The 14,826-nt window shown below is 42.7% G+C and overlaps 1 protein-coding gene across 18 annotated transcripts in view; it reads left to right on the top strand.

The window, feature by feature from the left end:
- CELF1 (CUGBP Elav-like family member 1) overlaps positions 1–14,826 on the top strand; it is a 66,476-nt gene that overhangs the window by 31,120 nt on the left and 20,530 nt on the right. For 9 of the 18 annotated variants that reach the window (XM_043481952.1, XM_043481953.1, XM_043481956.1 and 6 more), the window contains exons 2-5: positions 1,183–1,223; positions 5,061–5,105; positions 6,311–6,462; positions 14,322–14,509. In XM_043481952.1, coding sequence (XP_043337887.1) covers positions 6,392–6,462; positions 14,322–14,509 — 259 coding nt within the window. In that variant the 5' untranslated portion in view covers positions 1,183–1,223; positions 5,061–5,105; positions 6,311–6,391. Of the gene's footprint in view, positions 1–1,182; positions 1,224–5,060; positions 5,106–6,310; positions 6,463–14,316; positions 14,510–14,826 lie in introns of those variants that run through there. The other 9 variants (XM_043481963.1, XM_043481962.1, XM_043481950.1 and 6 more) reach the window with 5 other exon arrangements.

Here is a 14,826-nt window from a genome sequence, read left to right as displayed (position 1 = left end):
TGGAAGCGTCATTACTCATTAGCAAAATTGGAGACTGGTTAAGTCTGTATGAAGCGTCAGTTGAGTATTCATGCACCCATTTTATGCCAGTCAAGAAATGTCTCTGTGTTCAAAGAGGGTCGGTAGAGTGCAGTGTCTGCTGGTGAGTTCTGGTTCCGGCTTTGTCTCTCAGAATTGTTAACACTTCCCAGTGCAGACTCGGTGACTTCCTGCAGTTCTCTGTCGGCAGCCAGGGCCAGACAGGGGTGCAGCTGGCAGGAGCTGTAGATGGGCTTCTGTAGGAACTTGGGCAACTTTTATAGCATCGGTCTTCACTTGAAAGATTGTTCAATGTGTTTAAAAATGAAATAGATCAGTGTTTTGGTTCCTCTGTTTGCTTTTACCTTCAGTTAACTTCCCCATCTTCTGATTTTTTTGTTTGTTTGTTTCAGTGGTTCACCACCGTCCTGGGGCCATCAGTATTCGTTTACAAGGCGGGAACTGCGGGTTGCTTTTGAAGAGTTTTATACCTAGGACCAGCCTATTTAGGACGATTGCTTTGGGGAAATAGCATGGCTTCTTCACATTAATAATACGATCTTTAACTGCTCAGGGCTTACCTTTCTGGCTCAGCTGGTAAAGAATTCGCCCGCTATGCGAGAGACCTGGGTTCAGTCCCTGGGTTGGGAAGATCCCCTGGAGAAGGGAAAGGCTGCCCACTCCAGTATTCCGGCCTGGAGGATTCCCTGGACTGTATATTCCCTGGGGTCAGGAAGAGTCCGACAGGACTGAGCGACTTTCACTTTTAACTGCTGAAAGGATTATACAGCCTTTAGCTTTATGGTAGTTTCCCACCCAAGAGCAGATGCTAAAAATGATTGTTTTGGTGACCTCGATGTGCTGTAGTTCAGTCTCATAAATTCTTGTCATTGATTTGCTGTTCATTGTGACATTTTTGGGTAAGCATCTTGTTAATAAACCTTTGAGTATTTTAGTTCTCCTTTTTTTAACTTGCTGGTGTTCTTAAACTAACTTTGAGGCATTAATGTAATTTTGTATTGTGTACTTTAAAATGGGGAGAGGGAGAGTTTGTTTATCTTCAGTCTCGGTGACAAAGGGGCTTTTGTTTGACCAGAAGCTATGTATCTGGAGTTATATGAAGTATAGGCATGGTCCACTTATTTTTCTTTCCTTGGTTTTTAGAGTGAAGACACTAGTCCAGAGAGGGAGGTGGAAAGCTACAGGTATGGGCTAACTGCTGGATGGTTGTGCTCTGTGGTTATCCTTTTAACCTTCCTTCTTGCATGAGGCCTGTTTTGCAGATGTGAAAAGATTGCCTTCAGAAAGGTGATGGCTTTTTTCTACATTTTGGGATTAAATTTCCTATTCCTGGGAGGCTAGATTTTTTTTTTCCTCCTTCCCAACTTTCTCCTTAGCTGTTTACCAAGGTAAGGTTATCTCCCATCTGAACTAGCTGCTGCCTAGTTCAAATAGTTGGAGCTGGGCAGGGGAGTGGAGAAGGAGTGGGGAGAAGGGGAGGGCATGTATGTATATGTGTGTATATCTACACACAACAGCTGCCTGGCTGGCTTCCTTTCCCCTTTCTACTTCATAGTTGGAAAACGATTAGTTGCTCAGTTGTGTCCGAGTCTTTGCAGCCTCATCAGCTGTAACCTGCCAGGCTCCTCTGTCCGTGGAATTCTCCAGCAAGAATACTAGAGTGGATTGCCATTCCCATCTCCAGGGGATCTTCTCGACCCAGAGATGGAACCTGGATCTCCTGTGTTGCAGGCAGATTCCTTACCATCCGAGTCACCTCATAGTTGGAAGACCCTAAAAAGTGAAAAAGTGAAGTCGCTCAGTCGTGTCTGACTCTCTGCGATCCCATGGACTGTAACCTACCAGACTCCTCTGTCCATGAAATTTTCCAGGGAAGAGTACTGGAGTGGGTTGCCATTTCTTTCTCCAGGGGATCTTCCTGACCGAGAGATTGAACCTGGGTCTTCTGCGTTGTGGACAGACGCTTTACCGTCTGAGCCACGGCTTTACCGTCTAAGCCATGGTGGCTTATTGGGAGACCCTAAGTGAACTAGAACAAAGATGAGGATAGAACTTAGTCAATTTCAAAGATGATAGGACCCTCTTGGAACCAGAATTTGTTCAACATACTGGTTTTTAAATCAGCACTGGAACCTAAATAAAGCTTCAACTTACAGTATATTGTTATCAAAACAGTTAAACTTAAATTCCAGAACTAGTTGGGGACCTGAAAATATGACCTGATTTGAAGGGTGGTCAGTTTGACAGGATGATTTATTTGGTCAGGTTTGTCCCAGAAACTCCATGGAAGTTTCTGAGCTTACACTTTTGCTGAGAGAACTAAGCATAGAAGAATGTCTTTCTGCTCGGACTTTGATACTGATTGGGGAGGAGATAGGTGATTAAAGATAGGGAGAGGAAATGGAAAACTTTTAGATTTCAAAAAAGGTAACTTTTCCTCCCTTCAGTCTTGTCCTGTCTTTTTAGTGTACCATAATACACATAATAATTTTACAGGCAAACAGTCTTAGATATAACAGTTATGAAACTTAGTGCTTTTGGTCTTACTGTGATTTTAGATTTGGAATAGAACTTTTTTTTAAAAAATGATACTTCTATTCCTTCTTTAACCCCCCCCCATCCCTCTCTTCAGAATTTTTTCATTGTCTAGACTCTCATGGAAACTCAACAAAGGTTTTCTGTTTTAAGATATGCTCAACTCTCACATGTTTGCAGAAAGTCTCCCACAAAGGGACGTGTCACAGAGATAATTAGCAATTTAGGTCTGTGTATTTTTGCATATGCAAAGTACTATCTTGGGAGTATTAGGAGACCCACTAATGATATTAGAGGTACTAAACTTTAGAAATGAGATTCAAGTCCAGAAAGATTTTAGGCTAAATTTCAAGTTGTTCTAGTTGGCTGTTTCCAAGTAGTATCAGTTCGTTGCTTCTGAGGGGATACCCAGTCCACTTCACTGTGTTAGGTTATGACTTTTCCCTGGATTTTTGCACTTTTCCTTAAATAGACTAATGATGGAGTTTTTTAATGACATAGGCTCTCTTTTATAATTTAGTAGTAAGTTCTCATTTTCTCTATGCTCATATAACCAGACTTCACATTTTTGTCTTTTAAAACACATTTAGATTATTGAGATGGAAGTATAAAATCCCTTCACCTGTCATTGAACTCCCTGGTTACATCAGTCAAGATCGACAGCCTGACATTTGCACGTTCCACGTGGGCTTTTTCGCTTAACTGTACTTTGCTCTTTGCTTTGACAAATCACATGCTGTGACTCTAGCATTTCTGTTTTCTAATCCAGCTTTGAAGCTGTTTATTCCCTTCTGATACTCTCAATGCAGGGTGTGCCGCTCTTTTGAGGTGTCCCGTATCCTCTGGTAGTATCCACAGGGTTTTATAGGAACGCAGGGCAGGGCACCTAAGGGATTCAGGAAGGTTTTCTAGGAGAGATGATGTGTGTGTGCGCTGTGTCCGACTCCACGACCCCATGGACTGTAGCCCGCCAGGCTCCTCTGTCCATGGGATTCTCCAGGCAGGAATAGTGGGGTGGGTTGACATTGCCTTCTCCAGGGGATCTTCCCAACCCAGGGATCGAAATCACATCTACCCGTGTCTCCTGCGTTGGCAGGTGGATTCTTTACCACTGAGCCACCTGGGAAAGCCCCAGTATCTTATCCTCTGATCATTTTTAATGATTTGGGTTCTTACTGTGGGAACAGACTGATTGTTCCTACCCTCACATAATCAAGCTTTGAATTACTGCCCTTGGGAAAAAAGAGAATATTCAAGGCAAAGAAAACTGAGACAGCCAACTAGGGGACGAAGAGGAAACCAGGAGTGTAAATTCACAGACATGTGGTTAAAGGGAGGTTGAGGGAAGGTTAGGGCCTTCTGTTGCAGTGGACCCTGGATTTTAGTCCTAGACTGTGTTTCTGATTAAGAACTTTTAAACAACTGCTTACGGATAGTGTGCTGTGAATAACTTTTAATTCTCCTTTTTAATTTCCCTCTAACAGCTGCATTTTTGTATTTCCATAATTGTTTTTATCGTCACTTTGTAACCCTTTTCTAAAATGGAGTGACTTGTGATTAATTTCTGTTCTTTCTTTTCCCACAAGCATGTTGAATTTAATTATACCAAGATAATTCTTGTGACCTGCTTAAAGAGAATCCCCCCTCCCCCCATGTAATAACATTTCCACCTTGTAGGTTTTTAAAACATTGCAGCCTTATCCATCATAAAATGAATTTTAAAACATAACAACCTTTGACTTAGTAAAAATTACTGTAAGGAGTACACATCCTTTCATACACCGAGCAGTACTCTCGTTATAGTTGTGATTCTGATTAAAATAGAGATGGAGTTAGGAGTCATGCATTTTTGGTGAATAATAAAAGCATAGCAACCAGTGGACTTTCTGAAAACTTGATTCATTTTTAAAGAAACCCTTGAACTAGAAAATCTAACTTGGTTGTTAGCCGACCTCACACAGTTACTCCTTGGTCAGGTGCTTCCCTACAGGAAGAGGCGTGTGGTCGGCCCCAGCGCTCACGAACAAGGACCAGACTGGCCAGTCGCTCAGCCAGCCCCCGCTGGGGTCGCCGTCCCCTTTCTCTCTGACAGTCGGGGCTCGGTGCACTCTGTCCTGGGTGCCCCTTGCAGTCTCCTCTCTGGCAGCCTCTCTCTGCTTCCTCTTGTAATAGGGTGGCAGAGAGCTCCTGTCCCTGCTGTCTCTACAGGGGATCGCATGGGCCAGGGTCTCTGACGAGACGGAAGAAGCAGTTACCTGCTATTTTAGTTGTAAATTTTGGGTGGTTATGTCTGGATATTGGACAGAAGACACAGTTTCTGCCTTTCTCCGTTAGATGCAGACAGGTGTCAGCCATTGCTAGACAGACTAGAACATTCAGACCTGTGCCGCGACATAACTGCCTTTCCTTGTTTTCTGTTTTAACGTCATTCTGTATCTTTAGCTCATTTGTTTACCTCTTTACGTAACTTCTTTTTTTTCCCAAAGTTCCCTGTATTGTGATCTGAGCTTGAGTGAAGTGAAACCTTTGAGGTAAGGCAACCCTAATGGTAAAAATGGAAAGAAGTCCTGTGAAATTTGGGAGCCTTCAGAGATAGTTTTAGAGTCACTGCCTAAATATTGAAATGCCACCATTTGTTGTTTGGAGGGATGTGGAGCTAAATTGAGAATGAGAGTACCACATCTGCCTTGACTGCTAAGTATATCTATCTCTGCTGCTCACCCATAATAGAATTTTTATGTGCGCATTCATTAATCTTGGTTTTAGGAACAGTTTAAAAGAGGGCAGACTGTGAAGAGACTTTGTCTACATTCCTCTCTTCTTTAAGTGTTTATTTTTTTTTCATTATTATCACTGTGGTGGCTTTTGTTTGTTTTTCTTTTGTTTTTTGTTTCTCTGCTACTGCTAAGTCACTTCATACTGAATAAACAGTGTTTCTTAGTACTCTGTCAAGAGGCGGAATGTACTATTTTTATTTTTTGTCTTTTAAATTTTCTGGCAAATTAAGATGCAGAGTTACTGAAGTTGTTTTGCCTTGTGCTCCCTAAATGAATGCCACTGCAACAGCAATTTTTAAAGCCCTTCACCGCGATAAAGGCCATCAAGAAAGCAAAGTTGGTCCAGTGCAGGTGGTAATATAAGAGCAATATGTTTCTGGTGGCCGGTTTTTCAGCCACCTTGCCTCTGGCCTGCTTCTAATGGATGGTCTGAACCATTCCTCCTTAAATGACTCGTCTGAGGTTAGTTTGAAACCCAAACAGTGCGTTCATTGCTGTCTTTGGCATATGGAAAATAAGTTCAGACCAAGGCTAACAACTCAGTTCTTTCTAAAAACATTTTCCGACTACATGACGTGACCCTCCCCCCGACCCCTTTCTTTTGCTCCAGGTAGTTTCCCGCTTTGGGGGGTTCCTCCGAAACTGATGGGCAGGGAGGAGTTTGGAAGATGTGAAGCAAGTTTGTGTTTCTTCTGCTCTGTCAGCCGCTGCTCTCTTCATGGGTCTGACACTCTATTTATCTGACAGTGCACTTAGTACTGCTTCGCCAGGGAAAATCGCACAGAACCAGCCCGGCATCAGCACTTCCATTGTGTGCGGGGCTGAGCCGCCCTCCACAGCGCACGTCCCGGGCTAATCCCGCGCCCCCTGCCCCTTCCCCAGCCCCGCCTGCTTCTGTGGCACTCACCACTGGCCTCCCTGAGCTCCTTTTTCCACTTTGTGTCTTTTGTGGGGCCCAGGAAGCCAAAGCTGTGTGTATTTGTGGATCAGACAAGTGCAGCAAGTTAATATCATTGGCTTCTGAAGGGGAGAGTGAGGTGATGGCTGCGTTTAAGTTGGATTTCCTTCCAGAAATGATGGTGGATCATTGCTCTTTGAATTCCAGTCCCGTGTAAGTATTCTTGTTGTCTAATTTTTATCATAAGTAGAGCACTTTGGCTGTTTTCTTTGTTACTTGATAAAACGAGTCCCTTTCCTTAAAAGAGGGAAGAAGAAAAATGGGGTGAGGAAGCCAAAGTCCACACTGTAGTTATTTTCTATTGCAGTCTGATTCTCTCTCATTACTGCTGACTTCCTGTAGCTGTGACTAAGTTTTGTACATAAGGATGCATTTGATACATGACCAGCTCAACATCAGCTCAGGTGTGCTGGGCTCTGATTCCTTTAGCGTAGTGTTATCTGATAGATTCTAAGGTATTTTTTTAAACCTTACATTTATTGCTTTGGGTTGGGTATACAACTTCAGATAATCTTTCGGGAAGCTATTTATTTATTTGTATGTTTTATTTCTAATGATCAAATTTTTAGACTCATATCACAGACTTACGTAGCTAGGGTGTATTCAGCAGTGTATACAGAACACTGTATTGATGTGTAAACTAACCCTGACTCTTGACCCTCCCTGTCCCCCCAACTAATTGAAAATGCAATACAATATGTGATTTTTGGGGACATCAGATGTGCCCCACCCCAAGGGGGGCAAACTGAATTAATCTTGATTGGCAAATTGCCTAAATAAATTTTGAACGTAAAAAGTGAGAAGCCTAATCAGTGTGCGTTATTGTTCACCGTTTTATGCAACTAAAATGCCAATCTGGCTCTGAGTTGTACCTGTAGGGAGCCTGAATTCTGGGGTATGTATTAAAGAACACACTTCTAATCCTTGATTTCAGTTACTTTAACCAGGCTTCAGAGTACCTTGGAACCTAAGTGAAAGAGACTTAAGTCATTCAAAGCCAAGAATAGAAAATGGTAGAATATAGAATACTCCCTAGATCACAGGGGGTAGTGCAAGTCTTTGACATTAGGCCTCTGTGTGCAGATCAGTTTGCCTTGGGATTCGGTGTAACAAGCGTGGTGATAGCAGATTCTCAGTGGTTCTTTGTGGAATAGTTTTGGGGCCCTCAAACAGAGTTGGCTTGCTCATTTGAAATGGATCCTGTACCTTCTCTGTAGTCTCCAAAATAATGGTAATTTAGAAGTGTCTTTTTATGAGAGTTCTCTTTACTGCTAAAATAAAACCTTAGCAGTAGATTATAGGTGAAATCACAGTGAATGCCATCATAAAAAATTGTAATAAAAATATTCCCACATACTGGATAGATGATCCCTAGAGTTAGGCCTGAATTGTCTTTCATTGTAACACTTTCTGTCTATGCATTACCATTGCCTAGTGGTTCGATACAATATTTTTCCTCAGCCTGTTTTCTCATCTTTTACTAGGTTGGCCTAATTCAGTAGCCCATGAAATTTGGGTCATGGACCACTATGTGAAAGGCACTTGGACTTAAAAATGCAGGTTCTCCACACATGCCCAGTAACTCTCCTGCTAGAATGGGCTCAGGGGTCTGTTTTATTGGTGTCCCATGTGGGTTATATACACTGAGGTATGAAAACTAACGGAATAAGTACAGTGCCCATTCTGAGGAGAAGTAACCAGGGAGTACTCTATTCTATTACTATTTTTTTCCAAGAGCATTTGCTTTTGTTTTAATCATCCATCTTCACAAAAAGTTTGTGAGGTTAATTGGGCATAGGCTATGGCCCCTATTTTACAGATGAGAAACCCAGCTGAGAGAGGCTATGACTGACTTGACTGAGGACAGTTAGTATCAACCTTGGGCCTAAAATGCAAGTTTGATGGTGCCTCTTTATTTTCTGCCTGCTGGACTTGGCTTCCTCAGGTGTCATTAAGCAGTTGCCATCAGCTCTTCTCACGACTGCAAGTCCTCTGGCCCACTCCCAGGGGCACCACACACCCAAGCCACAGAATGGGAAGAAAGTTCTAGAGAATGGTGGGTGCTTGTCACCTCTTGGATTCTCTCTCTCTTTTTTTAATATTTATTTATTTGACTGCACCAGGTCTTAGTTGTGGCACGAAGGATCTTCAGGCTTTGATGCAGCATGTGAACCTTCAGTTGCAGCATGTGGGCTCTAGTTCCTGGGTCAGGGATCAAACCCAGGCCCCCTGCATAGGAACCTCGGAGTCTTAGCCGCTAGACCAGCAGGGAAGTCCCACCTCTTGGATTCTCAACCCTTCTTTTCACTCATATTGCTCTAGCAGAAGACTTGATATCACTAGTTTTCTCTCTGAAGTGATACTGCCTGGGAATACGACCTAGCAGTGTATCTGTTCCAAAATTTCAAATTATAACAAACAAAAATTGCTGGAGGAGCTGTAGAAGGGCTGAGGGACCCGCTCCCTAGCTCCCTTTCTTGTTTATGGTAACAGGTGTGGCAGATACTCACTCTGTATAATACAGCAACAGGGGAAGCTGACGAGCACTTGGCTTGGGCCCTGGGACAGAGGTGTTCTCTAGGCTGGGGTCATATCTCAGCCCTGACCTCTTAGCTTCTCTGTTGTTTAAGGGGGCACTGATGTGTTTCTCTGATCTTTATGACTGTACCCTGGATGTCCCTTGAGTTCTGTGTATCTAGTCTCGTTCCCCTAGAGAGCAGCTGGCAAGCAGCTTAGGCCAGCGTCGCCGGGTCCTCTCCAACCCGATGTTTGTGCCCGTTGTGAACCGGAGGACCAGGTCGGAGTCGGTGGTGCCTGGAGGTTGGGATGCAGCCAGGTGTTTATGCCTGCTGGGGAGGTAGAGGGATGGGTAAGCATGTGAAAGTTTCTGTTTATGTGGTGAACAAATGGAGGTCAACAGGTAATAAGGGGAGAGGGAAAAAACAGTAATTAAAGATTTTGGAGATGATTTTTTAACAGTTGTGAAGGTAGTATTTGCCAGCTTGTTTGGTTACAAGGAACAGATTCCACTCAAGCTAGTATATGTGAAAGGCTTTTCCTGTAACGACACAGTGGGCTGGACTATCATATAATCAGGAACTCTACCGCTCAAGGACTCGAAAACTCCAGCTTTTTGACCCAGGGCACACATTCAGCTTTCTGCATGTGCTTCTGCTGTTCACCTACTGGATAGATTTGGTTGCAGCATGACTTGGCTTTGCCATTGCCCTTCCAGGATGTCTTGACACTGCCCTCCCCCCCGCCCCCATATAAGTAACACAACACAAAGTTTACCCTTTTAAAGCGCACAGTATCAGTGATTTTTAAATTTGTTTTTTGCTATATCCATAAAGTTCTGTGATTATTACCACTAATAAGAGCATTTTCATCACCTCCAAAAGAAATCCTGTCCTCTTTAGTGATCATTCCCTCCCTTTCTCCCCACCTCTAATTCCCATTCCCAGGCAACCACTAACCTACTTTCTGTCTCCATGGGCTTGCCTATTCGTTTCACAGATGTAGAATCACACAATATGTCACTTTTTGTGATTGACTTCTTTTACTTACCTTAATGTTTTCAAGCTTCAGCTGTATTGTTGACTCCCATTATCTCTTGCCACCACCCTTTCATCTTAGCTTAGCTAAAGCTATGCTGAGTTGCAGCTTTTCCTCTTGCACCTTCATCACCGACTGCCTGTTTGTCGGTGGGTTCTAGGTTCTGTAGAGCAGTCCTGGGCAGTAGAACTTCCCGTGATGTTAGAAATGTTCTTCTGAGTAGTCCTTGCTGGTCCAGTACTTAGGACTCCAGGCTTTCACTCCTGAGTCCCTGGGTTCAATCCCTGGTCAGGGAACTAAGATCCTGCAAGCCGCATGGCATGTCCCCCAAAAAATTTAAAAAAAAATCTTCTGTCTCTGATATCCTGTGTAGTCGACACTAGTCATATGTGGCTAGTGCAAATTGAGAAACTGAATTTTTAAATTTAAATAGTAACATGTGGCTAGTGGCTGTTGTCTTGCTCAGGGTAGCTATAGAAGGTCTTGATTAGCCAGGCCAATCTTTCTGTTTTAAGCATAGGTCACAGTCTTAGCTTTCTAGACAGCCATTGCATCATCTTGTTGAGTTAAGATCCACCTCCTGGTCTAGTCATGGGGGCCAAGGGATGGAAAAAAAAGTAGAATAGAACATTAACTCTGCCCTCTGAGCTGGGCCTGGAGCTGGGAAGTTTTGATAGGAAAAGGTGAAGACAGGGGTTAAGAGTTTTGAATGGAAGTGTACTTTGACGATATAACTCTTCGTTTCCCTGCCCCTGTCTCTTCCAAATTGGTTGTTCCCCTTTCCTGTGGCGGGTTCCATCAGGAATCAGGTAGACAACACAGCCTCTTGTCCTGATCCCTCCTAGTTTCTCATTCTTAATGACTTCGCCAGTTGCTGCCAGAGCCAGAAACATAGAAAGAAGTGGATACCATGCCTCTTTGCTGAAACACTGGCTGCCTTCTCGCCTCCCTTCTTCTCCTGCTGCAGGCCTGCTTTTCCTCTCTCCCACCCCCCTCCCCAGGCAGCACTCCACTGATGGGTAGCACTTCCTCAGAAGATGAGGAGGAGTTTCCATGGACCTGCCTCTTAGGAATGACAGCGATGGTATAGGTACTTCTCCAGGGGGTTTGTTGAACTCATTGATTCCTGAATGAATGTAATAAATATGTTTAATTTATAATCACTGACTCTGAGGAGCTCTCCATCAATGGGCAGATGAGACACAAGTTTGAGAATGTATTTAATGATGGGCAGAGGAAATGCCATACCTGGATACTATGGGATCCTTGACGTGTCACACTGGTAGTCTTGTCCCCAGGTGACTTTTTTATGTAGTGGTTACTTCTTGAGGACAAGGTGCATACCAGAAGTATGTGTGGAAGGTTGAGAACGGAAGAGCATTGTTGATCATGTTTTCAGACACAGTAACAGTTGATGAGGAAGTTTGTGACTGCTTACTACATACACATGTGGTTGCTTTTCTCTTTTTTTTTTCTCTAGCTGATATTGGCACTTATATTTCTAATTGTATCTTCATGTGCTCCAAAGAAAGACCCCATGTTTTCCTTATTCACTGATGCATACCACATCTTGAGCTTCCCTTGTAGCTCAGTCAGTAAAGAATCTTCCTGCAGTGCAGGAGACCTGGGTTCGATCCCTGGGTCGGAAAGATGCCCTGGAGAAGGAAATGGCAACCCACTCCAGTGTTCTTGCCTGGAGAATCCCATGGACGGAGGAGTCTGGTAGGTTCCCAGTCCATGGGGTTGCAAGAGTCGGACACGACTTAGCGACTGAAGCACCACTACCCTACCACATCTAACACAGTGCTTGCACTGTATAAAGAAGAGCTCAGTAGTAATTGGAGGAAGAAATCAGTCAGTGAGTACTCCAGTTGAATGATGTCCACTGCATCTTGAGTGTGGCCTGATCATTTGCTGTGCTCTAGAAGTGCTTCTCAAACTGGTGAAGGACCATGTCCCATCCCTCCCTCCACCCAGCCTGTAAAATACAATAAGATAATGTCATAGAAAAACAAAATAATGAGGTAAAGGCTTGCATTTTGCATATCTTTTTAATATTCAGTTAGCCATCTGTAAAATTATGGAGTGTGATTCCTGTAAAAGTTTCTAATGGTTAAGTTTAAAGATTGCTCCAGTTCTTGGGGGAGTCTTCTGGTTCTCGAATAGGTATACTCCGGGGACAGGGTGATTCAGGCAGTAGGTGGACATGAAGGAATGAGAGGGACTTGGAGAGTAAAGAGAAAAAGGAAAGGCACTTGTCTGGAATGCTGAGTCTCCACTGAACTTTTGGATAAAGCACAAATCATATAGATTGACTACATTTATGCTTTTGCGCTAAAAAGCGATGTAGAAAATTTAGAAGTGGTACATGAATACAGAAGGAAGGGACAGACTGAGAGTGGTTGCCTCCAACGTAATACAAACTAATGCACTCCTGCCTCTTCAGAAATAGCTGTCTGCTTCTTTATAGTCAAAATGTTCTAAGCACCGTTTATTTGGGTGCTATATTAACCCTCCCTAGAATAGAAATACGATGAAAAATTAGCAACATTTTAATAAAATATTAGAACTGGTAATTAAAGTTGTGGAGCATGGGTGGTAGGAAGTGATACCCATTTTTTCACTAGTCACAGGACTTTTAAAAAAATTCATGATAAAATGATTTCTGTTAGATCATTGGGGTTAGGCGTTTAGAAGTAGCTATGTTATATGTTTGCAGCAACTTGCCAAACGGGGTTTTAAATTAATAAGGGAAAAACCAATAAAACAGTGTATTCCAAAATGCTTAAAAGGTGGGGGTGGGGGAGTAGGTTGACCCTGTGACAGTCAAACAGTCTTAGGAGAGAATACCTGCCCTTCGTGCACAGCGTTGGTTTTTATCAAGTTTAGTTGCTTAAATGGAGGAATTGTTCAGAACAAGAAATTCTTCCCACCCTGCATCTGGGTAATTACTTTGAACCAGGCACCAGTGCCAGGTGTGACTATAAGAATACGAAGTGAAAAAAAAAAAAAAAGAATACGAAGTGAAGCGATGTCTGCCCTCAAGGAGCTCTCAGTCTTGTTGGGAGAGGTAGGTGGAGCCAGAGCATGCTAAAAGGTGTTCAGTCCTGTAATCAAGTTGGAAATTTAGTGCTGTTTGAGTCTTGATGGAATTGACTAGGTAACCTGGGGAAGAGTATGGGGAACCTTCATAGACAAAGCAACAGGATTGGTTTATATGATGTTTGTCTTACAGTTTTTGATGTTTAGTACCTAGACATGAAAATAGCCCTGTATTCAGTTACAAGAGATGTAGGAACTAGAGGATGAACTACTAGATTCAGCATTCTCAAGGATTTTCAAATGCTAGTCAAAAGGTAGCAGTGGTGACAAAACTCACTGTTTTTCTTTTAAAGAAAAGTGGTGTTTTATTTGGGGTTGAACATTAGAATATGTGAAAGAAAGAAAGACATATTTGAACATAATGATGTAATTTCTGGATTTAGCAGACACTGAAAAAAGTTAAACATGCTAACTATTTGGAATTTAAGTTGTTACTAGTTTGGATAAATACTCAGAATAAGATTGTGAAAAGGTGGTAGAAGGACTTTGATTCATTCTGAGTGGAAACATTTAATAGTGTAGGAGTTTCCCCCATGGTTCTTGACAGACAGACAGAACCGAGGGGAGTGCACTGCCTGACAGAAGGAAGGCCTTTAAGTAGGGGTATTACAGATTTGGTGTGATCAAACTGGAGGAATTTGTGGACACTATAACAGCTAGAGTTGGTAAGGGAATTAACTAGTAAAATCTTGGAGAAATAGCAGCAAATCGGATTACTTAGAAACAGAAGACCCTAGAATGATGACATCATTGTTTATATAACAATCATTTGTGAAAGTTTGAGAGGTTTTATTTTGTTTTGATTGGAGGGCCTCACTCAAGAGTACCAGGATTATGCGTGAGACAGCAGCAACCAAAGATTAATGTTCTAGTCGGTTCTTAGGCCTTGGAAGTCCTGTGCTTCTGTTCTGACATCTACTGAGAGAAAACTTTTCACCCATCATCGTGTAGATTGAGAATCCTGAAACCTACCCATAAGCAGTAGTCTTTTGTGATTTTGTGGACATTTTATAAAGTGTTATTAGCTCTACTTAAAAATGATTAAAGCTTTCTTTAGGAACTTTACCTCTTAAGTTCTTCTGAGACTTCTCTAGTTAGACAAGGAATGACTGACATTCATTTACTTAGATAAAGCCCAGGGTGTCCTAATCAGAATGATGCCTTTAGTTCGGGATCAGACAGAAGGGGTGGCATAGTGAGGGAGGGCTGGGGAACTCTGGTAAATAGAATATGAGTAGTGAAAAGAAGTAGGTTTTTTTCCCCTTACTTCTTCAGGAAGTAGTTGAGACTTTTAAAGAAAAGAAGATTCTTTTAGAAACAACATGAATACATAATAGAAGTTTTATCTTACACAGCTCAAAGAAAATGAACGGCACCCTGGACCACCCAGATCAACCGGATCTTGATGCTATCAAGATGTTTGTGGGCCAGGTTCCAAGGACCTGGTCTGAGAAGGACTTGAGGGAGCTGTTTGAACAGTATGGTGCTGTCTATGAGATCAATGTCCTGAGGGACAGGAGCCAGAACCCTCCACAGAGCAAAGGTAAGGAAGGGCTTGGAATTTACGTGTATTTGCAGTCACGCGCATGCTCTGTCTCATTGCCGGGATGCTCTTGTGGTCATGGCGGTGGTGTTGGGGGGGATATGACTGTCTTTTTGTTGCAGCTATATCTCCCAGTCCAAACACGTTTAATGGCTTAACAATAAAATAAAATCCTCATGAGTGACATCACAAGGATAATTTGTAAGTTGGATCTTGGGCAGTCATTTTCAAGATCTGTAAATTCAAGAGACAGACTCATGTGAGTGTCTCATTTGATCTTGGTAATGGAATGACAGAAATAAAGTTGAAGTAAACCA

This window comes from Cervus canadensis, chromosome 11 (genome assembly GCF_019320065.1).
Source record: "Cervus canadensis isolate Bull #8, Minnesota chromosome 11, ASM1932006v1, whole genome shotgun sequence".
In the NCBI taxonomy this organism is placed as follows: Eukaryota; Metazoa; Chordata; class Mammalia; order Artiodactyla; family Cervidae; genus Cervus; species Cervus canadensis.
This window is presented reverse-complemented; position numbering and strand designations above follow the sequence as displayed.